We start from the raw sequence: 25,772 nt of genomic DNA on the forward strand, positions 1-25,772 counted from the left end.
TTCAAAGAGTTTAAAATGTGCCAGTCAGCAGAAGCTTTGAATCTGCGTCCCAAAACTATGAGAGAAGTGGTGCAAGCAACCACAGGGATACAGACAAGAATTTTTATATTAAAACCTGCGGATCAGCATCCTGCCTGGGACTGGAGAACAAGTGATCCTGGCAATGACATACCCATCTGCTTGGCCTCAATGGCACTCCAGGCTAGAGAGCACATCTGAGAGACAGAAGAGGGGATGACATGGAAAGAAATGGGAAATGGAATAAAATGCAACATGCATTGTGGCACACTACTCTGATCACTTTCTCTAACAAGATGACCCATTTTCCAGGGGAGGAAAGGGCAGAAGATATTTTTCCAGGAAACTACTCATTAAGCTGAAGATGACAAAAACTGGCATAGGAATTATGATATGCATAAGAAACTTGGCAAAAAGGTTGTGCTGAAAGGAGAATTATCTGGCTCAAGGGATGAGTTTTTTTATTGTTTTTAATGATGACACACAAAGAAAAAAAATGTACCAGTGACTTGTGCTGATACAAAGCTAGAAAAAGTCACAATACAGAAGAGACCTTTTGTCTCGTATTGATCCCAGAGGACCATAAGCTCCCGATGCGATAAAAATGACAAAAAAGCAAATGCAATCAAAAGACACACCAAGCAAGACTTGCCCAGCAGAAACAGGAATGAATGGTGCCACAGAAGACATTGACCTCATCTGGAATAACACGTGCAATCCTCGTCGTCTGTGGCAAAGGTTAATAGAGGCCAGGCTACCTTCAAGAAAAGCAAGGCAGACACAATGAAGCACAGAGCTTCACTCTTGAGAGGCAAAAACAACAGGACTGTCTCATGTGGCAAAACAAGAGGCTGCAAAAGGACATGATTTATGTTCACGGGCAGAAAAGGGTAGGTTAAAAAAATCACAAATTCAGACAGTTGTATTCATAGTAATTTCATCCTGACAAAACAAGCAAGGCAAGGTTAAAATAGACTGTGCCTTCCTCCCGCTCCCTCTCCCCTTTTCAAATGGCCTCAAGACAGGCAGCAGTCCCTGGTACTCGGATCAAGCAGGGAGACCTGCCTAAAAGCAGCCAGCCCCCAGTGTGTGCACAGGATGTCCCAGGAGAAGAGAGACACACAGCAGGCAAGTCCCTGCTGCCCTGGCATGACCGGTGCTGCCCCAGGAGCTGCAGGAGCAAGCCAGGGTGATATCTCTCTCAGACGCGTTTCAATGGACAAGGATTGAAGACTACGTAAGTTTTGCACAATAATTTCTCTTGGACAGGTTAAACTTTGCCTCCAGGATAACAAATTTGTAGTCAGATGGGACACAAGTGTGCAGCAGAGAGGCAGCTTTGCACACTAGCAACGCCAGCAGACCAAGCTGGCTTGCTCAGGAGATGATTACTGCCCTGGACTTCATGAACTGACCAACCTTGGTGGGATCCATGGACTGCAGCTGCATCAAGGGAAAGAGCTTGTCCTTTCAAAAGATGTGAAACTCAAGCTCTTTCTGAGAAATATGAAAAAACCAATATGTTGATGAAGCTGGACTAATTCTCCATAGTCTGGCAGGCAGCAGTCAGTTCAAGTTCTCCTCTGGCTATGCAAACTATGGTCAACAAAGGCAAAACATTGCTGCTGGCACATGCAAGCTACCTGTAATTCGTGCAAAGCCAGCACTAACAGATGGATGGCCAGTTGTGGGTCTTGTACCTTTATGTTCCTGACATCCGACAGAGCAGACTGCCAAAAAGAGCTTCTGGTTTCTTCTTCTTTTGAAAACAATCAAAAAGTATCACCAAAGAAAGAGCAAGAAGAGTTGTTCCAAATCGTAGATTTCCAGCACCAGGCTCTAACTTTCTCTTAGTGTCTCAATATTTAAATATTATACAAAAAGCATAAGCAACTACTTACAAGACAAACTGAGGAAAACTGTTACAGGAACATCTGACAATGTAGTAATTCAAAAAAGCCTCTTGCGAAGGTGACTCCCACAGGACAGGTGGAAAATGGAGATTTTAGACTCATGAGACAGAGGATTTTCACCTGGACCTCCCCAATTTTGGAGAAATGACATCCTCTTGGGTAGAGGCTGGAAAGGAGCATGCAGGAGTGTGCACACTGGCAGAGGTGAGAGAGGTGAAGTCCCTCTTTCTGTAATTTATTAGTCTATCTGGAAAATTAAGTTTTCAGTTGAAAATACTGAGTGAGTTTAACTCAAACCTGCGGTTGTAGCAATCGCCCTGAGCCTCGGATCCTGCTACCCGTCTGCCCAATCCCACCTGGGAGCTCCAACAACACAGTATTGCTTGACCATGGCCCTCTGCAGCTTATAACGGGCTCCAGAGTTTCTCTTAGCTGTCCCAAACTCACCAACCATGTTTCAGTGAATAAACCATTCACCGAAAAAGAGAAATTGATTGCCTAGCCTGAAGGGAAACATTACTGGAAAGTCACCTGGTAGAGCTATTTATTAGAGAGTGTGCCACAGATGCTGCCTGACTGAAGCACGACCAGAGTGTTGCTGGAAAACTGCTTACTGTCAGCTCTGGTTCAATGCCTTTTTTATAAAAGAAGGTCCCTAATAAAATGTTCTGCTTTAATATTTATAAGAAGAATATTTTTCCTACCTGTAGCAGTTACTGCAGGGTATAGTCACATAGACGAAACATTATATGGTGCTAAAGTATTAAGTGGGATTTTTGTAGGAATTCTCAAGTAGGCATTAGAAATGCAAACACTGCATGAAACAATAGCTGTACCTCTTTAGAAATGCCAGGTTGGTGAAATATCAGCCACACCATCACACAGAGACACAGTAAATCTACACAGCACTCGATATTTTCAGCAGTAGTAAGCATCATTCCATCATTTCAATGCTTCACGTTGATACGTGGCCCGAAATAGTCCTAAAAGAAAATAACCAGTTTCCTCTTTAAATTTAAAGAGTGGTAGATGATTTTAGTAGCTGAGAAAGCTACTGATATTTTCTGTGGCATCATTCCCAGCCCAAATTAAAATAAAGAATGCAGTAAATGTACACATGCTGTATTCGCGGGCACACTGACCGTATTCACCTATGCCCGCGTTACAAGTGAATTATTCAGCCCACCTGAGTTCATAACAGTTCCTGAATTCACGTGAATGACAAAGGGAGCGATGTCCAAGCTCCAGGGAAGACCACCCTCTGCCAATAATTTCCCAGCACTGTTTCTGTCCGTATTGCACACAGTCCTCACTGTGTTACCGGATAAAGTGATTTTTACTCAAATGGGTGTTAAAAAGAACATCAGAAGGCCTGAATTTCAGTCCTCTTGAAAGCCACAGTTCCTCCCGCTCACGCCAAAGCCACCAGGAGAGATGACTCCCCTGTACCTTCCAGTCCACCAGCAGTCACAGCCTCGCCACATCTCCACACTGACCTCACAGAGCCAGGGCAGAACAAGTAACTTACTTTTTTGCAGCACGTGGATATACCTCAAAGACAAAGAAGAGACTACTGCCATTTTAAAAGGTAATTTTAAAGGGAATCCATTTAAAGAGGGGCCAAAAGAGAGAAGTGAAGGACACCTTTACAACTAAGCTAAACAAAGACTCTTTGGTTCTGCAATGCTGCACCAGCCTCTGCACCTCTTTTTGGAGGACAATATTCTTTGAGCTGGTTCAGAGGTCTTTATTGCTGAGGTTTTCAGATCGCTAGTATAGAGTCTGCCCTACAGATGCTCTGGCCATCTCTGGACGTTTTGCCATCAGAGACAGTCCTCCCATCTTAAAAGATCACCTTGTCACTCAACATGGATGTGTTGTGCATCCCTTGAAGTCACCAAGAGGGAAATTAAAATACTTCGAATGTAATTCCCTCCTCCTCTTGTTTTTTCCTGACACTTTTTAGAGCTGACATATCCAAATGAAGAGGAGAGGGGGAAAAGCCAATATTTTGCACATAATTTACAGTTTTTGACCAATTCTAACCCTACAAAATGTTTGCCAGAAAGTTATCCCCTGTACATTAAAGGAGGAAGGACAGCTCTGTGCAGTGCAGGCATCTAATCACGGTCTCAGGATTGAGGCCAGATCTCCGATACAAATATTTGCCAGCACAGCTACGTCAGTCACAAACCTGATGGAGCACGACCTCTGATTATGCCTGCAGAGGCCACTGCAATACAGTTACAGGAGCAAAACTGCAACATGGCTTATAGTAACACTTTTTCTTTTCCCAAAGAAAAACAAGCTCAGAAGAAGCTCTGCCAGCCAAAGCGCCGTTCTGCTGGCGTAAGTGCCAGCCACATGAAGAAGGCTCTGTACCGCTGCGAGGAGGCTGTGCCGGTGCACCTCGCCATTCGTGTGCCATCCACGCATATCTGGCCTGGCTGCATCCTGCTCCCATGCCTGCCCTCCATGATGCGACACCTTTCCTCTTTCGTCTGCCAGCCCTGCTGCTCTCGGCATGCTAGGAGGGGAAGGTCGCTCTTTTCTCCGTCGGTCCGCGTTGCATAAAACCTGGGCTGCTCCGAGCAGCCTCCGGCCGCTGCGACACGCAGCAATGCAGACGCTCTCCTTTTCGTGATCCTGCAGCCGATCACCGCCAGGCTGGCAGGCTGCCGGCTCCTGGTGGCGCTGCGGGTGGGCAGAAGCCTCAGGTCTGTCAGGGGAAGGAAAAGTATCTCCCTCCAACGTGCCGACACCATCCGTTTCTTCCAAAGGAAGCTGTCGAGCTTACGCGTATGGGTGTCACTCGGAACAAGCTGCCACACGAGCGATCCAGGCCCTCCCACCTGCAGAAAGCAGCAGCAGCTCTCTTAAAACACCTTGCTTTGGGCCCGGCCCAAAAGCCTTAGTGAAATCAGTGGAAAATTAATTCAATGGGTTTTGGATCGGGCCCAGGAAGAAGTAACGAGGTTTGAAGAGTCGCACACAAAACCAAAAATCTTAGCCCGGCTTCTGCCATTTCTGAACCACAACGGGAAATTGTGTACTTTCACGCCAAAAAGGAAAAGGCAAAAGGCCGCAAAGAATAGATGAAAAAAAAAATCCCAGAGAAATAAGATGTTATTCCTCTGGCCTTTCTAAAACCCATTTCCTCAGCGGTCAGTTTTAGCACCCTTTTCCTTGGCCCACAGTCCCCTCACCAGCCGGGCTGTGCCTGAGCCTCTCCAGCCGGCTCTCAGCAGCTGTCCCACCAGGGTTTGGCTGCAGGGAAGGCTCCTTCTCTTCCTCTTCTTCCTGCTCAGGCCCAGGAGACCTGATGGTCCCAATGAGGAGGAGGAGAAGGAGGAAGCAAAGGCAGTGGAAGGCAGTGCTGCCGCTCTCCTCAGCTGCTGGCATCAGCCCAGGCAGCAGTCCCAGGGCAGCACATCTCACTTTCCCATTCAGAAAAAAATAAAAAGGTGTGCTTCAAAGGAAACTCACAGTAAGCATTTTGAAAACACCTGTGTTAATATCTTATATATAATTTTTTTAAATACCTGAATTTCCCACAGCAGCTACCCCTGCTCAGGCAGGGTACCCAAAAAAGCAACCAAACACTCTCATTCCTCTGCAAAAAGCATTCGTTGCTTTACACTTTCGAGAGCCAAAGTCCAGCTCCAAAGGCTGGAGAAAAATCACCTCTCCTTTCAGCCCATCTCACGGACTATAGAATCCACTATACCATCCTCCTGGTGACATTGGCAAGGTTGCAATTAGTTACCAGTATTTCTGTAATCTTATATAGTGTAGCAAACAGTAAGTCCATTAATTGTGACATTTTTGTGGGATTTCTGTCAGTTCGTTTGTTCCAGAGGCTTACATCTATAAAAGATACAGAAACCTGACAGGCTTCCTTTTTTCGCAGTGTTTCAGACAGATTCACCAACTTTCAGAGTTCATTTCAGGTTTAATTATTAGATAAATAATTATGTACACAGGCATTCACTTCCTTTTAAAGAGAAGAAAAACATTTGAAGAGTAACTTAACATTAAAAACAAGAGCGATGCTCCTCCAAGAATCACTCGAAATCCCACTGCACCAATTAACATGCGGGATATCGTTTTGTCTGACCACCTATCAGCACAGCAGGTCACAAGGGAGAAGTAATTTAAACCAGTCGTGTCTGCAACGGTTTTGAAATGAAACAAATAAATTCCTATAGTGACGGCTGGAGACGTGGTTTGAGGCCGGTTTCTACCACCCTCGTTTACCGTGAGCTCTGCTTTACCATGAAAAGACTTACTGATTTCACCGGTCGGAGGAACAGGGGGAAGAAGGTGGGTTTTGGCAGAGACCTCATTCCTTGGGATAGGGTGATGGGGCAGGGAAAGGGCCCCGTGCACCGCCAGCCTGACAATTTGGGGGTCAACAACAAGCACTGTGGTGAGAGGGGGAGCCAGACCCCTGGGATGGGGACAGGGACCAGCACCAGTGCTGCTCATGGGGACCAGGGCAGGCAGGGGAATAGAGGCAATCTGCCCCCCAACCACCTCACCCCTCTCCATCTCAAAACAGAGGCCATGCAGCAAGCCCCCGCGGGACAGAGCTGCGAACAAAAGAAGCCAGACATGGGGTTTGGCGCGTCTTATCTACACCCAGCTGTGGGAAAGGAGGGAGGCACTCGATTATCACGTCTACATACAGGTTTTAACATGCCTGAATGTATTCTCTGTCTCTTAAAAAAAAAAAAAAAACACACACCACCATAACTATGAAAAGGAATGTATAATCACTTTTGCAGGGTACCTTTCCGCTCCAGCTTGCAGAGTCCGCCCCACCATGTACTTTTCCCAGTGCAACGTGACTTGCGAAACATTTTACACAATGGGCACCTCAAACTTTTCAAGTGAAACGACTTCCCTCAGCCCCAGCGGCAAATTAGGCGGAGGCCTTTGCTGACAGCTCCCACACCATTGAGGAAAAATGCCCCAGTGAAATTTGAACATGGAAGTGAAATAAAGGAAAAAAAAAGTGTTTGTTTACAGGAGAGATGTGGGAAGCTCCAGCCAAATGTGCAGCCAAGTGCATCCCTGGCTGCTGGGTTCAGGCTTTCGGTCAAACAACCTTTGGGGCACCCGGAGGAAGGACACACCCAATGTGCTGTGACTGTTTCTCAGCATCTACTAAAACACAAAAAAAACCCTACATGGATGGCCCTAACCAATACTGCAACACAGAGGTATGTTCTTCTTCTCAAGAATAATTTTGTCGTGGGCAGGCAGAAAGTGATGCCAACGCTCTGCCGAGTAATACAAGCGCATCTCTCGGAGCCGTTCATAAAAGCTGGTGCTTAATTTGAGGCACGAAGCATTGAGATAAAACTAGACCATGAGGAAAGGCAGCTAATGAGATCTGGAATATCGGAATGGGAGGTGAAAGGAAAGGGATTGTAATTAATCTTCCTAACAAGCAAAAAGGCTGGGAAAACTCTAGCAAGGTTTTGTGCGGGGATTTATACGCAATTGCAGGAGCTCAGCGATTCTAATAACCTGCTCTTCTTACAGTCCCACAAGTAAATATGCAATTTTAGGGCACGAGCCAACTTTGTAAACGTATGCTCCATAGTTCCATTTTGATCTTCCTCCTTAAAACCTGACTTCCAACCACGTTTTGAAAAGGAAACGAGTCCTATACTTGTCTTAACAAGTGGGCAACACCTGCTCCGGCACTTTTGGTTTTACTGTATTGTTTGGGGTTTAGATTCTATTTTTTAAAGCCCAACCTAACAGGCTTAGGGAAAAAAAAAGGCCCCTAACCAGTTTTGGGAACAATATAGAAAAATATTTCATTCACTCGCACCTTTGTTTTCAGGAAACCTATCCTGACATTTCTCTGTCAATACATAATGAAAAATGCAGAAAATGCAAACATAGGTGGGATGGTGCTTCAAAGGGAAAAGGTACGGCCCCGCTTTGGCTCCCCGTTTCTTCTGACCAAGCCTATATTCTAGGATATTTCTGTATCGTCAAGAGACCTTTTTACTGGAACTTTGAACAAGCAGGGAAAACACAGCAGTATCCCGCTTGCCAAGTATAATTTGTCTATGCAAGTTTTCCAGAATCCACCTTCTTTTCCCCCCCAGAAATCTGATGTTCACACGCAAGGAAGATACTTAAATGCTATAATACAAGACCTGAGCAAAGCTCAGCACTGCTGTGCTCCCGCTACGCTCAAGGGATGTTTTTATATGAACACTCACATGACTGAAGTTAAGTATTGTCCCACAATGCTACACCAGGGTCATTATTTCAGATACCACTTTATTAAAAAGAAACAAGATTTAAAAACTACGTGGAATTCCAGAAAGAATTAGTCCCCAATTCAAGTGAGCAGCTTGAAGTGTGGATCAATGTGAAGCCAGGATTGACAGCAAGCCTATCGACAATGAAGCCATCCCCAGGCTAGCATTTTTTTCAAGGGAACGTTCAGATGAAGACTAATGGATACATGAGGACAGCTCTCAGTTTAACCTGTCAGCCAGTGACTTCAGACTAAATTGAATTACGAATTGTTGATCCCATAAGAACGTTAGTTAAATGTTTTCTTGCAGCATACATCACTTAAGACACTATCCCTCAAAACGAAAACAGAAAAGAACTTTTTGTCTGTCGTGGGTGATTTTGCCCAATTAATTCAATAATGGAGTTTGAGGGAAATATTCAGGAGGCGGCCACATGGTGTGAACAGATAAATAAGATGCCCCACTGTACATATTTTCCAACTTAGCCTGTATTTAAGGCAAGCATGAAATAAGAAAACTGAACAACAGTGAACACAGTTCTTAGTACTAACATAAAATTAAAAAAACAAAACACAGTTAATTTTGTTGATTCCTTTGCTGTGCCAAGTGTAACAGGTTGATAAATTCCTGCAGAAAGGATATAATTCACAAGGACTGTTCTTGTACTACCTGGAGATATGCAAGTAACAACTTAAAACGCTAAAGCCAGCCTAGCCCATGGCACAGAAGTGCTATCTCAATTCCGCATGTTCTAATGCCTCGGCAGCTTCTCTGGTGGGTTTTGAGCTGTGGTGTCTACAGCAGCCCATAGGAATCTGCAGGAGGGGACCGGGAGAGCGCAGCCACAGCTGCTACACAGCACGCTGCCCACTGACGACTTCTAAGAGATTTAGGGCTCTGCTGGAACAGCTTTAGGGATGTACTGACCAAAAGATGTTGAAAGCCACTGCATGGAAGTACAGGCTATGCGCGCTGGAATGGGCTTGAATTTGCATGCAGAGAAGAATAAATCCACATAAATCACATTCGATATCGTGACAGCTAACCATAAATTTCAATTTAGCTGATGTGATACCAAACATGACATCCTGGACTAGACTGACCACAAAGTTGTGACTCATGTCACACAAATTAACTTGATGCTTTGGCATCAGGCTTAAACACATTAATATGTTGTTGGTTAGATCATAAAACTTCAAAACTTCATAAACTTCATAACTACATGAAACTTCAAAATTCTACCAAAATTTTCCAAATCTATTTAGATGAAGAAACATTGATGCAATGGCCATCCAGCTTTTCCAAGGAGATCACAGTGCCTTTCGTGAAAGAGGTCAGGAAGCAATTCTACTTGCCAAGTCAGTAAACGGAATTAGATTTAGAAGAATAATAATTCCATTTTTAATCAGGGAAAATGGCAGAAATAATTAAAACTTAATAATTGTTATGGAAACCCAGCTGAAACATTTGTTGATTTTAAATTAAAATGGTCTTGCATTGGACTAACGAAGAGTTGTATTTAGAATGTTTTCAATGCTCTCTTACTAAAAAAGCACTTTAATTTACTCCTTTTTTAAAAAGAATAACCTACAGGACTTGGAAGAAAAACCTGGTACGTCTTTATGGATTACTCAGCTGCAAACAACAATACCATAGTGTTTGCTCCACCAAGAACATCTAAAAGAGCTTCACCACATGATTTAAGTGAAGTTCGAAATACTATGAACATAAAATTCTACTAGTATAAAATTTAGATATTGCAGTATTTTCTTCTTTCTCCTAACTCTTACATTTTGTGATTTCATCGCGTTGTCTTAATCTTTTCACCTATTAGCAAGGGATCATAAACACCAACAGGAGGGCTGGTTAGGGTGCGGTGGCTAAAACCATCCCCATGGATGTACCCAAGCGCACTGCTGTGATTTTAACTTGGGTATACAGGTTGAGCAGTACGGTTTAATGCCATATTTCGCCATCGCTGCAGCTGTAGGGCCGGTAACTTCCAATAGAGGACCGGTACGGACAGCTGCGGGCAGTCAGTGACTCAGTGCCCAGTTTAATTTGCTATTACAGAAGACAACACCCTTAGCTACCTTTTCTTTGGAGCTTTCAGGACCGAGCGTTAGACACATGGCTGCTGCCCTGGCCAGATCCTATGGCCCTGTGGCTACTCCATTGCACACTCAAACTCTACTCAGCTAGTAGGAGCTTTAGAGGTATGAAGAAAACTAAATTCTGGTCCTCATACAACCTTTTTGGCAAAACAAAACAAAACAAAACAAAAAGTCAGTTCTACTGTGATTTTATAGAGATAGATGCAGTGATATCAATATACAAGTGACCTCTGCTGCTGTGGCTGAATCCCCTTTCCATAGGAAAAATCAACTCCACTGGTGTTTTTGGTACCAACGGTGTTGAAGGAGGTGAAGGAAACCTCACCGTAGGCAGGGAAACTCTCACCTGGTGGGCTTGTGGACCTCCAGGCATTTTCAGAGGGACGCAGCACTGGTTCAGCCCCCTGAGCATCCTCACACCTTCAGGAGCTGGCTGCCCAACTCCAACAGCACAATCTAATGTGCACACGCAACCCTGACAACAGCCAAAAGAAAACAGTATCTGCATCAGTCTGCAGCAAGCTAGAAGCATAAATGGTCGTTCAGTCAAAAACTCCCCTCAATTTCTATATGAAAACATGATAACCCAGCCCAGGCACACAATTTTGCCTCACACTCTGAGGGATCAAGCTCTTCGCATACATTTATGTTTAATCCTTCGAGCACTATTACAATGTCATAATGGAAATAAAATAACGGCTTTCAAGTGTAGCTATTGAGATAATCACATTCAGCCAGAAACAATCAGAAAGCCTGAGTCTTCAAATCCACGATTTACAGTACAGTGAAACTGTTAATGCTAACAGGTAGCGTTGCAGATCACATTTTGTACCGCTGAATAAATTCGACGACGTTATGCAATGCTGTCCCATCGGGCAGACCTATTTTCTGTTATTACCCTGATGAAATAACCTGCAGTACTTACATCAGGCATGCTCCTGTTGTTTTCTTTACACTTAGCACCCTCGCTTATTTTCACATACTCAACAAGATTTTAGAAGAACAGCTAGATCAAACGCATTGGGGATGTTTTTCGAAGAAGGGCATGTGCCTTTAGAGCCGAGGCTTTTCTTTTTTTCCTACATTTTTAAATTCTAGACGATTCTGTTCAATTGCAAGCCAAGAACTTCGGCGTGCAGCACTCAGGCTTTCTGACAGGTTTATTAGTTTATTCAGTTATGAAGCTGAAGCAAAGGCTGTATCTTATAGCGAAGGTACTAGATTAGGACTCCACTCTGAAACTTAATTCCACGGATTCACAGGCAAGTATCTTAAATCTCTCTGCATCTCAAATCTCCTTTTACAGATGGAGAAATTACTTCCCTATATCACTGAAATAAAGTCAGAATAAATCCATTTATATAGGTGAGGTGCTCAAGCAGGTGACATGGTGGTGACAAATATCTAGTTAGACAGAAAGGACTGTGCTCAACACCACATAATTTAATCAGAATATCAAAAAAACACCATGTCACTTTGCTTCACATAAAAGACCTCCGTAAAACGAAGTGAAAGGAATCATATGCACCTCCTTAGGAGACGACCAGAATTACTCTGATATACAGACTCGTAGGACCCACTCAATTACTTTGAGATAATATTGCAATAAATTGTAGGTCAGGCATGGTGGAATATAAATCCCTGGCCTCCGGCATTCATCTATTAGGTTTAAAAAGAGAGGTCGGACAAAGATAATCCTCTTATTGCTCTGTCAATTTCACTAGCAAGAGACTCTAAAATGTGAAATTTCCACGTCCAGCTTTAGCAATAAAAAAATATTTTCATTTGCCAACATCTCAAACCTCTGCCTCTCAAGAGCTCCGGCTGGGAGCCTCACCGAGCTCCAGGAGCGGTGGGATGGGTCCAGCCTCGAGCACCCACCAGCTCAACCTAGCCAACCCTCCCAGCTTTTGAAAGCCCTCTTCAAGAGGGGACCTGAGAAAGTGGGCGAGCAAAGAGATTGGACAGGCCTCCGCACAAAGGTATTCATTTCTGAGACCTCCAGAGAATTTTGCTAAAATATTCACGGCAAGAAGTTTTGGTACTTTCTGGTGCAAAGAGGGTGGCGAAAAGCAAGTGCTGCCAGGAAGGCATGAAGTTGCTGTCTCTCCCTTCTGTACTAAATTCTGAGTAATGTTAAAACATGACGAACATATTTTTGCAGATCAGAGCAAGGCAAGAAATTTTATTGCCATTTAGAGAATGAATCAGTAGCTCTGGAAGGAATAAAACCTTCTAAAAGCTTTTATCTTTCCATATTCAAATACTTATTTTTTTAAGAGAATTTGACAAAAGTATAAATACCTGCTGAAAAGCTTTAATCCTTAATTACTTCTCATCAGAATTACATACTTCCAAAACCTGTCCTCTGTTGGATTTTTTTTTACTTCCTTCTCCGAATAATCTAGGACCGAAGTATATTACAGAAAAGTCAGTGGAAGCAACAGGTGGGCAGAGGTTTCAAAAAACTGATGCCGCTCCCTTAAGTGACTCATTTTGGAGTTCAGTGAGCAAAAAGTGCATTAAACTTTAAAGGGATTCCTGTACAGAAATAGCTCTCCACAGCTGGCTGGTCTCGGTAAGTTTAAAATGAGATGTACACTCTGATGAGCAGGTTCAAGATTGCTCTTAAAAAGCTGGCTATCTGCAGCTCGCCTGTAATCTTGTCTAAATTACAGGCAAGCTAAAGATGGCCAGCTGTGCTGCTCTTAAACCTGCTGTGTGGAGGAAAATCCCAGTCGGATGGGGGGGTATCCAGCCATCTCAGGAAACGTGGGCTGGGGAACCATTTCAAAGATAGGATGATCAACCCGCAAGCTCAGGATAAGCACCGCAGAGCTGGAGTAGGCTCTGGTGGCAAGCAGGATCCAGTCCTCCGACCCCGGGAAACCCTGGAGCTCAGACTAAGACCCCATCCCAGTGCAAGGGTGCATGCGTTTACAGGGGCTGGCAGGTAGGTCTGTGTCTTGGAAATGAGGTCAGCTGAACACAAAACTGACTCCAAAGGCAATTCCTCAGACTTCTTGTTCCTCTTGCAGACAACAACCCTAGGCTAAAACAACTTCGGGTAAAATGCACTGGAGATGTGCAAACTATATTCAATAAACATCAGAGAAACTTTGTAAATATTCCTTAATCCACAAAATCTGTGTGTGAGAAGCCAAGCAACCGTGCCTGAACTGTGGGCAACTACTTGGTGGGAGGAACCGATCTACTCCAACCACGAGACTACACTCCCTGCTAGAGGCAGCCCCCGTTCATCTCTTCAGAAAATCAACACTGAAACCAACTTAAAAGTAAAGCTTTTGGTGGGGGAAAGGAATCCAGCAAAGCCCTGACTGCAGATCAGGAACCTGAAGATTTACTTGCATAACCTCACTCGGTACATTTAAGTTAGTGTGGTGCGATGTGCCAGTCTCCAAGGAATACGATGCCATCCCTGGAGAGCAACTTCAGAGCTCTTTGCTGCTCTATGTCAACAACATACTACAATGTCCTCAGCCTTTTATTATCATGCCATCTCTATAGCTCTGCGCATTTTAGTATATAGGACGTTATTTCTTCTCTTAATAGATTTATTTGCAATTTTGCCTGCCTGACCACTCACTGTCTGGGAGCTGTGGTTTTACTGGGCTCCTTCAACTAACTTTCAAAGACTTTTTCCCCCGCACATTTGTACTCTGCACCAAACAAGCATTTGTTAGAGCACTTCACTGTTTACTTTCACAAGACGCATTTCTCTGATGTTCTGCATTGCTGAATTATGCAAAAATAGCATACTCCACCATCATACTTCCTATACGTTTGCAAGTTGTTGTATCTGTGTATTATACACAAAAGGGGCATTTTCTCTGGAAAAGTTTTTCTTCTGAGACATCATCCACCCCAATCACCTCCTGAGAGCTGATCATGGACCCTGCTGTACTTACACTGCAGTTGCATCTGAAAGCTCCAGTGTGGACTGAAACTGGAGCTCCCAGCTGCTTTACAGTCACACAAGGATATGTGATCCTCGGTCCAGGAGCTCACACAAAGCTCTAGCTGTTTTCTCTGTCATCACAGACTTGGGCTTGTCAATTATTTAGTTGCCATTTATTTGGTGCTGGTGGGGGAAGCCTTGTGCAAGGGGTCAGTCCCAGCTCCCATTTCACATGGCATCTAATACTTTGGGGAATCCAGCCTGCGCTGTTCAACAGAGACCAGGTTTTCGGCAGGTGTAAAATGGCTCAGCCTCCTGTTTTCCAGGAGGACTAATCAACGCGCTCTGATGAGACTCCAGCCCCTGCAGCATTGGCCAATACGCCCGATTCAGAGAAAGACCAACCTCTATTTCTCTCTCTTCTCCAGCCCCATGCCATCCCAAATCCTTGACCTTCCCCACAGTCTGTTGACTGCCAGCTTCTCCCTGCTCCCTTACCAAACACCTTTCCCTGGAAAAGGAGATCCCAACGAGGGCAGATGTAAGGTCCTCAGAAACACAAGGTTTCTTCATTAGTTGTGAGGCACCATGAACTCGAACGAGGCTGAAAGTAGACCTTCCCCGCAAAGCCTCTATTTCCAAATAATCCCACCTCTTCTCCCAAAGACGCAGCTCCAGCACCCCCAGGCCTGCAGACATTTTCACTCTCAAAGCCACGTTCCCAAAAAAAGCCTCGATTTCTTTCTTTTCGCTGGCCCAGAAGCATAAATCAAAAGCTGACTGTGGTAGGTACCGCGGTTTTCTCATGCTCCCAGACAGCCGCGTTCTGGTTATTCCCCGCATTACTCAATGTTATTTCGAAATACAGACTCCAGCTGTTTGAGTACCTATGCGGATGTGCAACTTTGCCCTCCCCTGGCCTCAACCCCCTGCTGCAAGAAGGCTGGAGGCCACATTTCAGCAGAGAGGCTCTGTCTGTTCCCTGGCTGTCCCTTGGCCGGGGAGGACAGCTCATGCTGCTGGCCACTCCGGCAAGAAAAGACAGGGGCTCCCAGGGACACTGCTAATGGGTCCAAAGTCTTCGTGAAGCTCTGGATATGTATACAGATTTACCAAGTCCAGGTGGCTCAAAACAACTGACTGCATCTCTAATCTCACATTCCTTTTAATTTACCTTTAAAAAAACTCCATAAATTCCAAACTTGAAGGTATACTCAGGTAACCAAGTCAAGCATAAAGACCTGTTTTAAACAGTAAACAGAAGCTGAAATGTCATGCATTCATTCATATGCCTCCAGGAATGACAGCTTGAAGGAACATATCAAATACTATGACTTTCCAAATTTAAAAAAAAAAAACAGGCTGGTAAATTGCAGTGATTTATCATTCCACAACAAAGTACACACACAAAACAGTGCTTCCCAGAAAAAGATTACCAAGAAATCATCCAGATGTTACTAAAGCATTAAGATTAATTTGCTTTAAAAAAATAAAAGCAGAGAGGAAATTACTCCCACTGGCTTTTTTTTGTCATAAGTTCCATCCTGCAACTTCTAACTGAATCAACTTCCATATTCGGCCTCGAGTCTTACACCAAGGCCATGTGCAGTTCTGGTGCCTGCTGCCTAAGTTCACATCTCCCATGGCAGCATCTCTCTAACTCCACTCTGGGATGCCATAAAAGTCAACAAAAATGCAATTTTCCTCCCACTTAAGGGGAAGAAAAAAAAAGCATTTTCATTGTTGCAGTCGTGCAGAGGAAAGAAAAAAAAAAGGTTCCTTTGTTACTGTTAAAAAAGCACATTAGTCATTTTTAACCAAAACAACCTTTGGCATGTCTTACACATCACTTACAGTGAAAGTCATCAGATGCTTGGCAAAGGTTTTCGGTAACCACTTTAGGCATAAACCTGCAGTGATCACTTAATAATCCCCCTCCTCCGCCCCCACCCGCCAGGAAACCTGGGAGTAGTTAATGTTCCGAGTCCCGTGGCGCTTGGTCGGCAGGTTTCTTCCAGCAAGCCCCAGGCTGCAGCCACACCGTGCCATGCCATGTTGTGCCACGGCATCCCTCCAGCTCCCCAGTGCTTGGGTCCCCCCTCACTGGGAGAGGTGGGAAGCTGTTCGCAAAGGGAGGTGAGCAGCTTCCCCGCAGCCGAGGAGCAGTGGACAACCTCTGGTTTAGGTCTTCCAGGTTTTGCCAGCGTTCATGCAAAACCCAGGCAGGGGCGAGGACACGTCTGATCTCTTTGGAGACGAGACTTCAGCGTCGAGATGCAGCTTTCCCATGACTGGGATAACCCAAAAACTGTCTTCTCAGACACCTGCCGCGGGCACAGAGCTGGCGAGCAGCAGTCATATGGCTGCGTTTTTTTAAACTCAGGTTCATCAGTGTTCACTAATTTCAGGTTGGGAAGTTTACACCACATGGTTAATGTCCTTCAACACGCTGGATTTGGGGGTTTGGGCAATATTTAGTGTAATCCCACGAAGGCTGTTAAAATCATTTTAGCTTCTTCCAGCTAGGCACACCAGTTAACGTGCAAGAAATGTGCCTACCAAGCAGCGCTGTTCAAGTGAATTTTGTTTTGTAGTAACCATTAAATACCCCTTTCTCCTGCAAATCCCAGACCTTGATCACAATCTCTCGGATCTTGACCAGGATTTGGTCCCCTTTCCTGCCTGGGTGCAGGGAGGCAGCTGCACCCAGCAGCTTCCCACCTCCTTTCCCTCCGGTGGCTTTGCGCAACAGGGAGTCTTTGTCTCCATTTCAATGTCTCAAGGCCTGGAGCACACTCTGAATATACCTTCCCCACCCAGGTTAATGCAAATGAATAACAAGGCAATTTTCAGCTGGGAAGCAGACAGAAGGAGGCTTATTTGTTTTCCCTCTGACTTGAGGATTAGAGGGACTCAGCTGCAGGGCCACGGAGTGCTGTTTGCTCACCTGGGAAAGTCACGACATCAAGTTTTCAGAATTTGCTACAGTGGTAAAGCCCCCTCTCACCAAAAGCCCAACTGCTGCTAGAATATTTTCAGCAGCCGCATGGCAACGTGGTGTATGGAAGGAAAGACCAGCAGGAGCAGCTCTGTGCATCCTCCAAAAGCAGTGGAGGCAGGTATTAATGCAAAATTGACATGATTTCCTTTTTCTCTCCCATCTCTGCTATTTTATAGGCTTCCAAAGCATTGCTTTCCAGCTCCCAACAGAGCGCCACAGATAAGGTCTGGCAATTCCTCCAATTCATCCATCTGCAGCTATGACTACACTGCCTACTTCAGAGAGCCGTATCTTAGGAAGGGCCATCCTCAGAGCCCATGACAACTGCTTCGAGAGCTCCAACACTATAGGAAAAGCGACGTTTCCCTGCGCATGCAGGAGGCTTTGGCTCTGTGGAGCAAGAGGCCAGTGCAGCAGAATCACACCACCTCTGCCAGGCAGCTGCTGAGGTCCAAAGCCCCTGTCTGTCCTGCTGGCAGCTGTGCAGCCCCCTATGGACATCACTATATGGTGAAATGTGTCTGGGCAACAATACTAGTGCTGCAAGTATTGATACAGAGGGGAAAAAAAAAAAGAAAAGAAAAAAAAAGACTTTTATAAAGACAATACGATTCAAGTGCTGTTTCTGCACTTATTATTCAATACAAATGCAATACAAGTGAGGCGTTCTCTTGCACTAGTCATATGAAACCAAGCCTGTCAGTTCCAAATTGTTTGGAAGGGAAAATAGAAATACAAATGCAGAGCAACTTTCCGAGAAAAAAATGTTTCTGCCTCTTTAGAAACAAACGCAACTGTTCCCACTGCCATGGCTGCCCACCAGCACCACCTCTATCCCCTTACCTCTGCAGAAAAGCACACTCACCGTGACTTTCTCATGTTCCTATGTCCACAGTAATCTGTACATCTCATCTTTTGAGAGACTCAGACTGTTCCTGAAATGTCCCCGCTTGCAAACACTCATGCCATTGCAGCGGCGTGTCGATACGCAAGGTGATTTGTGATGAGGCCCGAGTCAGCTTATGGAGGTACAGCTCGTTAGCTGTAAAGCAGGTACAGCTACGGCAATGCAAGGTGGTGCAATTTATCTCATACCACTCTTGGTGAAGTCGCACCGCGGCACATTTGCTGTGCTCCTAACAGCATGCACACAGCTCCTGCAGCCCAGCTAACACGTGGCAATATGTTAAACCCTGTTAACGATCACTGTGAGTTTGAGCTCTTAATTACGCCATAATCTAGAACAACTCTAGACAACGCTAGAAAAGGCAAGAGTTAAAACCACTGCTGGTCTCCCACGAGCTAACCTCCAACCTGCCACCCCGGACCTCGATACTGGGAAGACCACCGAAGGCAGCGAGGGAGAGCGGGAGCTGCTGCGGGTGCCGGCAGCAGCAAGACCACCGATCCTCCTACATGGGCTGCGTCTGAACCAAGGCAAGGGCTGGGCCCAGAGACCCTTCATGGGACTGCAGCTACCCAGGACCCCTCAGCCTGCACGCACCCAGGTGCACCCTCTGCCCCATGGGCACCCCGCTGCACCCCTGGCTGCTGTTGGCACCAGCTATTTGCTTTGCTTTACGAGGGCTTTTTTTAAGCTACCTGAGCACATCGCGTTCCAACTCTTGTTGAAAGCATAACTGGAAGTCTCAAAAAGCAATTACATTAAAAGTACTCTACAGTGAATCAACTAACTACCCGTTTGCCCACCAGCCTCTCGGCCCCAGCCACAGCGCTGGTCGATGGGGCTCTACTTCCAGGATGCACGCACGGCGCCAAGCACGGAGGGAGGCTGCATGCATGGGAACAACACAACAGCTTCCCCCTGGAAGGAAGAGAGGGTTGTTGGTTATCACAAATGCTCCCTCTCCCCTTCCTGGAGTCCTTCAACATCATCCCACTGAGAAAGCAAACAAGCAGCAGAGAGCCAGCCTGCTGAGCCAGGGAAAAAGGATGCTCGTGTTCGTTTACAATTCAATTAAAATTTGAGATGTCGCAACCAATAAAGAGAAAAACTACATTCTGGTTCTAGAAACCCCTAAATCTTCTGTGACCTATGCCTTGCAAGGCACAATAAAAATATAAATATTTATATGTGATAACTTCCCTTTTTTTTCCCCACTGTTTGCAGCACAGCTGGGCTAATCCCATTTTCACTGTGCTGTATTCTGACCTCCTTAAACAATCCCATGCCAGGATGTTAATACACTCTAAATCTATAAATAATGTATTCCTCTCATCCAGCAATGGATTACTGGGCCATAAAACTCAACGGAACACACCCCACAGTCGCCAGTTTTAACAAAGTAATGCTGAGAAAGATGCATCAGTAGAGAGTCGTCCTCGTTCTTATTCAATTCTTCTAAAGATATGATGCCACCATTACTTTTGCATTGGATTTTTCTTTTTTAATAAATTGTTTAGGAGCTGGTGTTTTATTCTGGTGACTTCTTTTCCCCCTCACTAAAGACCCTTTATTTTTTTGCACTATTAATCCTCACAGCACGGCAAAAGACCAGCTAACTAATCAGACCCAAAGCAAAGGGGGAGCGATAAAGGGCTCGCTGTTGCCATACGCCACGGGGCCTCTACATGCACAGTGAGGCTTTAGATCCAAGCCAATTTGTTGCCCCAAGCAGGGAGCTCCCATTTCTACCTGCCATCCTCCCACCCCAGCTTTTGGCAGGAGGATGCCTGGATGTTCACTGGCTCCCGCACTGGGCCAGTCCAGATCACTGATCCTGCAGGAAACTATCGGTATTTCCCTCGGGGTTCACTTTCAGACAGCCAGTACCTACAACTCAAGCCATAATGTGTAACTTCGTTTAAAGATAGATGAGTCTGCTCCGAAGACCGATGTCTAATAGGCTTGCTCCCACTGCTGCGATGGTGCAAAATCAATGCCTCTCCTACGCCACAGATGCCAGCAGGAATCTTACCACTGATTTCCCAGAGCAAAAGCATAAAGCTCAAGCAAACACTTAAATGATGCAAATTTGCGGTTTGGCAGATTTTTTCTGAGAGGCATTCTGGAAAAATAAAATGTTTCTGCCTCAAAACAAGTTGGAATCCTCTTTAAAAAACAGAAGTGCACCCTATAAAGAGCAAGTTCCCCTAGGAAACATAACCAGGCACGTCACACTTCAGTACTTGATTCCTTAGCTCCATTTGCCGTGAATAATACAGCAATTTTCCACCCATTTTTTGTAATGCACAGATCACTTTTAACTCCAAAAGGATTGAGGAAAAACAAGCAACCCACCAACACCCACAAAACCTGCTTCCTTCGTTCCACTGCACTAAGCACTTGTGAAAATTTTAATCACTCCCGCAACAAGAAAACGCTGTCAAAGGAATGAATAGCCGCCTTGACAACGGCTTTCTGGTATATTAAGCGAAACGATTAAAGCACTAACATTTCCAACAGCTACAGCGTGACTTAATACCCCCAAAAAGGTACGCGTTATACTTTGCCTCTGCACGGGAGGATTACTCATGGCTGATGGGTTGCAGTGCAGCTCTGAATCAGGTCTGAACTCTGCCCGTCGGAAAGCAAGCCCGTGCCCCTCAGGAAGCAGAAACCACATCCAACATTTCTACAGCAGCACTGAAGCCAGCGGGTCATGATGGAGAGCTGGGAGAGGACAGCAAGCCGGCCCCTCGACGGCAGCCGGCTGCTGGGGGAAGAGCAGGGCCGGGAGATAACGCTGCCCGCTTGGTTATTAGTCCTGATGCTTAGTCACAGTAAATGCAGGGCCAGGGCTCTGTACTCACATTTCCTGTCACTAACCCAAGAATTAGGCAATTTAGATTTAAAGATAGTAACTGGTATATAAAATAACTCGGTAAGCGATCACAGAAGTAACTCGGAGAAAAATGAGCAACTCGATATGGAAAAGCTTTGCCCAGCCCCTGCTTCTGCAGCGGTATCAGATCTTGGGCGAGCGCAAGACCCCACCAAACCCAGCCTTCCCACCCTCGCTGAAAAGCGCAGCAGCACTGCCCTTCACCAAATCCAGCCTTCCCACCCTCGCTGAAAAGCGCGGCAGCACTGCCCTTCACAACGCTTCGGCTCTCCCCACCTCACAGAAACACCTAACAGAGCTCAATTCGAACCGAAACCTTTCGCGGGGCTCATTTTCAACAATTAAAGAGCACGGCAACCTGTAATTACTGAAAATAAAGTCAGACAGCTGGAGGAGGGAAGCATCTTTAATAAGTAACATGATACTACATTTTCTCTCTAAGGGAATTTAGTTTTTAAGTCCCCAGCTCCCATTTGTTCCTTCTGAGCTCTCGGTGTCTGCAATGAACCCAGCGTGCTTCTGCTACCTGCGAGCAGCACAAAACAACGCTTGGCGACCTGATTAAATGCAACTCAGAAGAAGCAACACCTCCATCCACGCTGAGAAAAGACAAAAGTTAGGAGAGGAAAGCCTTACGGGGGTTCCCGAGCACACGGCATCTTAGGCAACACAATGACTCTACGCCCCACAAACACGTTTTTCCCAGCTTTAGCTGCTTTCATTCCCCCAGCCTGGCACACACAACACAAGCAAAAGTGAATATTGTTCACAAAGTAGCTTACCGCTCATCATCAACAGCACAAACATTTTTTCCTGTCGTATTTCCCAAGACCCAGCTGCCTGTAACAGAAAGGAGGAAGCGCCAGCGTTTCATTCCCCTTCTGCTTCAGAGTGGGTGTAACTCGTTAAGTTTCATGCTAAGATGAGACGGGTCAATTGGGTGTGTTTGAAGGTTTGGGTTTTTGCCATCCCTCCCTCCCTCCTTCCTTTCCTCCCTCCCTCTCCTGATTAATTCCTCCCGTCGTAGGCTTCAGACGAGCTGCCACTCAGCCCCGCTGGCTCCTGAAATCTGAATTCCTAAGGACACCCCTCCGGGGTGACTTTAACTCACCAGCCCGGCACGCTGCAAGAGGAGCCAAGAACCCAAATACCCGGTCAACCCACAGAGGCGACTTGCACATCAGCTACGCGTGAACCAGTCGCGTGGTCCCCTTCCTCACGCTGAACTGCATCGTCCCCGGCATTTCATTGCATTTTCAGGAGGCAGTTCACCAGCAAGACATAAAATAAAAAACCTCTGACCTACTCTGTACGTTTTGCCACTGCCCTAGACTGCCTTACATCCCAGAGGATTTCTCCCTGGACACGTATCTGGATGGTGCTTCTGTAAGAGGACACGCATTCAAAGCGCATGGGCGATTGCCTCCCACTAAGCTGTCCATAGGTGCAAAAGCGTTTGCACGATCAGGAACTACAGGGGTTTAAAAATTACTCACGGATCTGGTTTTACTTAATTCACTACTTCCACGTAGCCGTCTCTGGATTAGGATTTGAGCAGCAGCACCCTCAAGACCAGGGTTGGTTAATGGTTGCTATAAATAAAAAATACGAATTCAAAACCTAAAGCGTCTGTGCTTATCCTTCAACTTCCCCCACCTTGACTCTGCACCATTTATACAGGAGAAGAAAAACAGGTATCAAACTATTCTCAGAATGAAGTAGATGACACAGTAAATATTTTTTATAAACAGAAATAAAATTAATTAAGAAATTACCATTTACAACTCTGTGTGATACTTCAAAAATACAGAGCATTACGCAATAAACACATCCTTGCAGTTTTGCTCTCTGCAACCCTGCAATGACCACGAATTTGGAAAAGAACAAAATCATCAGGAAAAAAAAAAAATGAACTGGCAAAAGGTATGTGCAGGAGCCTAGTTCTCCCACCAGATTATACACACAGTTGTGCGACTGCAATGATGAGATAGCTGCAGTGAGGCTACGGAGCTCCACACGCCTGGGTGCTACGGATGTTGAAGGAGAGGACGGGAGGTGAGAACTCTATTTGGGGCCAGCCAAAAACGAGGTAGTTGGAGAAGTGATTTGATGCAGCACAATCATTCTTACACACCCCATCATCAGAAACAGGCACGCAAGCTGAGTTTCCTGGTACAGCAGTTGGTTTTAGCCCACTTCAAAGAGCAGGTCTGGCTTAACTTTACACTCAAGCACTTGCAGCATCAGATGTTTCTGCTATCTGCCCACACTTAGAAAGCTCCAGGTCCCCCCATGACCGCAGGCACTCCTGATGAGCACTGGAGTCCTCCACCTCAACAGCAGAAAAGGTCTGAAGGAGGGATGAGACCAGACGCACCCTTTGGACTAGAAAGCCCTGAAACGATCCATCCTTAGCCTTACGGTTAATTCATACACCAAACAAGCACAGTCAACAGCTCCTATTTGTGGGCCAGGTAGGAGAAACAAACAGAAGAAAGCCAGGGGAGCAGACCACCTCCCCCAGAAGTTTTTGGTGCTGGTAACTAGCAAACCCCGAGCAAGCGAGCAGGTTTGGCGAGCCGCAAGTGACTCAGAAGGCGACAGGGGCTGCTGCTACCTGCCTTCAGGTTCACTCGGGCATGGTCAGCACTCACCATCTTCAACCCCTTCGAAGAGCCCGACAGGCAAAGCCACGTTCAGAGCTCTGACACCACCCACCCTCAATCGCTCCCATCAAAACAGTTTCGTCACTACGCAGAAACCAATGTGTACGTATACACAGGCGTGTGTGCACACAAGCTCCCATAGATACAAACCAGTTATGCTCCAGTCCTAAAGAAGGCACATATATGCTTACTACGACAGATTGCAAGCGATTGTCTGAAGCGTTTTTTTAGATTAAGAGGACAAAAGGAAGCACACCCTTTTGCCGCCAGCGTCAGGTCGATTTGCGTTCTGTCACAGCAGTTTGAGGTATCTCTTCCTGCTGGTTCGCTGCTACCTATATAGCAAATCCTTGGCATAGCCAGGACCCCTAGGAAAACATGAACTACATGTGCCCTCTCCCTGTTAAAGCTGCTTTCAGAAAGCTTCAGACAACCAAGTCATAAGTCAGCAAGTCTCAAGTCGGTCTGACCACTGGTGTATTTTAAATCAGTGCAGATGAATAAAAGAAAAGCAGTGATTTCCCTGTCCCATCGTGACCCATAGCATCGGACTAAGAAACAGCAAATAATAAATAACAAGACTGACAAATGGAGAGAGATGCGCAGCAGAATTACAGGTGCCTTCACATAGCTAAGATCTGGGGGCTTTGTAGATACAGTGCTTGATCTGGTTGTAGCTGAAGTCTTCGGGAGGGGCTGGAGGGAGAGGCAAGGGAAGCCTTCTCCCCAGCTGTGTACCAGCCAACCCACCCTCCTCCAAAGCTTTGCTAAGAAACGAAACAATGGGCTTTCAGGAAGGCCTGGCTGGGGCAAGCAAGCTACTAAGGTCCAGGCTGCAGAAAGAGAGCAGGTGGCCCCGGATGCTCATGAAAGGTGCGGAGTGGCCAGCTGACAACAGCCTCGCCGAAAGCATTCCCAGGCAGCGCCGTGACTTGTCAGCTCACGCCTGCCCGCTGCGGGAGAACAGGCATTTCCAGGCCCCGGCCCCGTCACCCCAGCTCGGCTGACGCATTTGGATACACACCTTTTGATGTGGGCTTCCTCTGAAGGCGAGCAAGCCAACTTCTATAATTCTTAATGCTCTCCTGCGCTAAGCAATTAGCGAAGACCTACCGAAACCCGTTTTCAGACAACATAATCTATTCCACCCAAAACGGGCTGGAGGCAACCAGGCCAGCTGATGAGCTGGCTGACTGGAGGGGATGTCACCTCCAGAAGCTTGAAGAAGTGGCCATTGGCTAAACCCTGTGGCTGGAAGAGGGCAGGCATTTACCCTCCCTTTCTCAGCCGAATAAAGATGACACCACTGGCAAATGCCCCTTTTTCTTCCAGCATCAGCAGGACAAATCTCAGCAACCCTACAGGGATTCCTCAGGCTCTCCCAGATATCCAGCTGAGATGTGGAGACCCTTTCTCAGAGGCCGGAGGAGAAAGGCACCCGCAACATGGCATGGTCCACTGCAGGACAGCACCTCCTCGATTGTGAAAGGAGGGGAGAGGGCCTCCCCTCAGACACAACCAAGTCTGTATCCTGTGTAAAGGGGTATTTATCAACCCTAATTAACATCCCAGGCTTCTCACACCCTGACACACCTGCTAATTAGCACACATGAGTTAATAACATTTTAACAATAGATTATCACTCTGAGCAGAAAAATGGTTGGGAGTCACTTCAGAACAGTGACTCACCCTGAGCACAGCAGCAAGGTAAGATATGAAGAGCATTGGCCACACTTGCACAGGGCTATGCAGACCATATCTCTTTAACTGCGGCTTACTTTACAAAGCCAAGGTGCTTCAAAAATTCATGATTGTATCTGTCTTATTTTCCACCTGTGCAAACAGATGGCCTTGGAGAAGCATCCTGTCTCCGTCCTCCAGACAACTGGAGCCACTCAAGTCTTTCTTCAAGTCCTTAAAGTCATGGTGGAGCTTCTAATGGTCCCAGCCATCCTGATTATCATCTGCTTTGGTCAAGCATGTTTCAGGACATGACCCAGGGCCCACCAGGCACTTACCACCTGACAGGAATGACCCCAGGGGAACAC

General features: G+C 45.9%; 1 protein-coding gene across 1 annotated transcript in view; it reads right to left on the reverse strand.

The window, feature by feature from the left end:
* Positions 1 to 21,932, reverse strand: part of TIAM1 (TIAM Rac1 associated GEF 1) — a 119,757-nt gene extending 97,825 nt beyond the window's left edge. The window contains exon 1 of the mRNA XM_086631681.1: positions 21,849 to 21,932. Within this exon, the coding sequence (XP_086487807.1) occupies positions 21,849 to 21,932 (84 nt within the window). The remainder of the gene's footprint in view (positions 1 to 21,848) is intronic.
* Positions 21,933 to 25,772: the final 3,840 nt, after the last annotated feature.

This window comes from Tauraco erythrolophus, chromosome 1 (assembly GCF_009769465.1).
Source record: "Tauraco erythrolophus isolate bTauEry1 chromosome 1, bTauEry1.pri, whole genome shotgun sequence".
NCBI classification, from domain to species: domain Eukaryota; kingdom Metazoa; phylum Chordata; class Aves; order Musophagiformes; family Musophagidae; genus Tauraco; species Tauraco erythrolophus.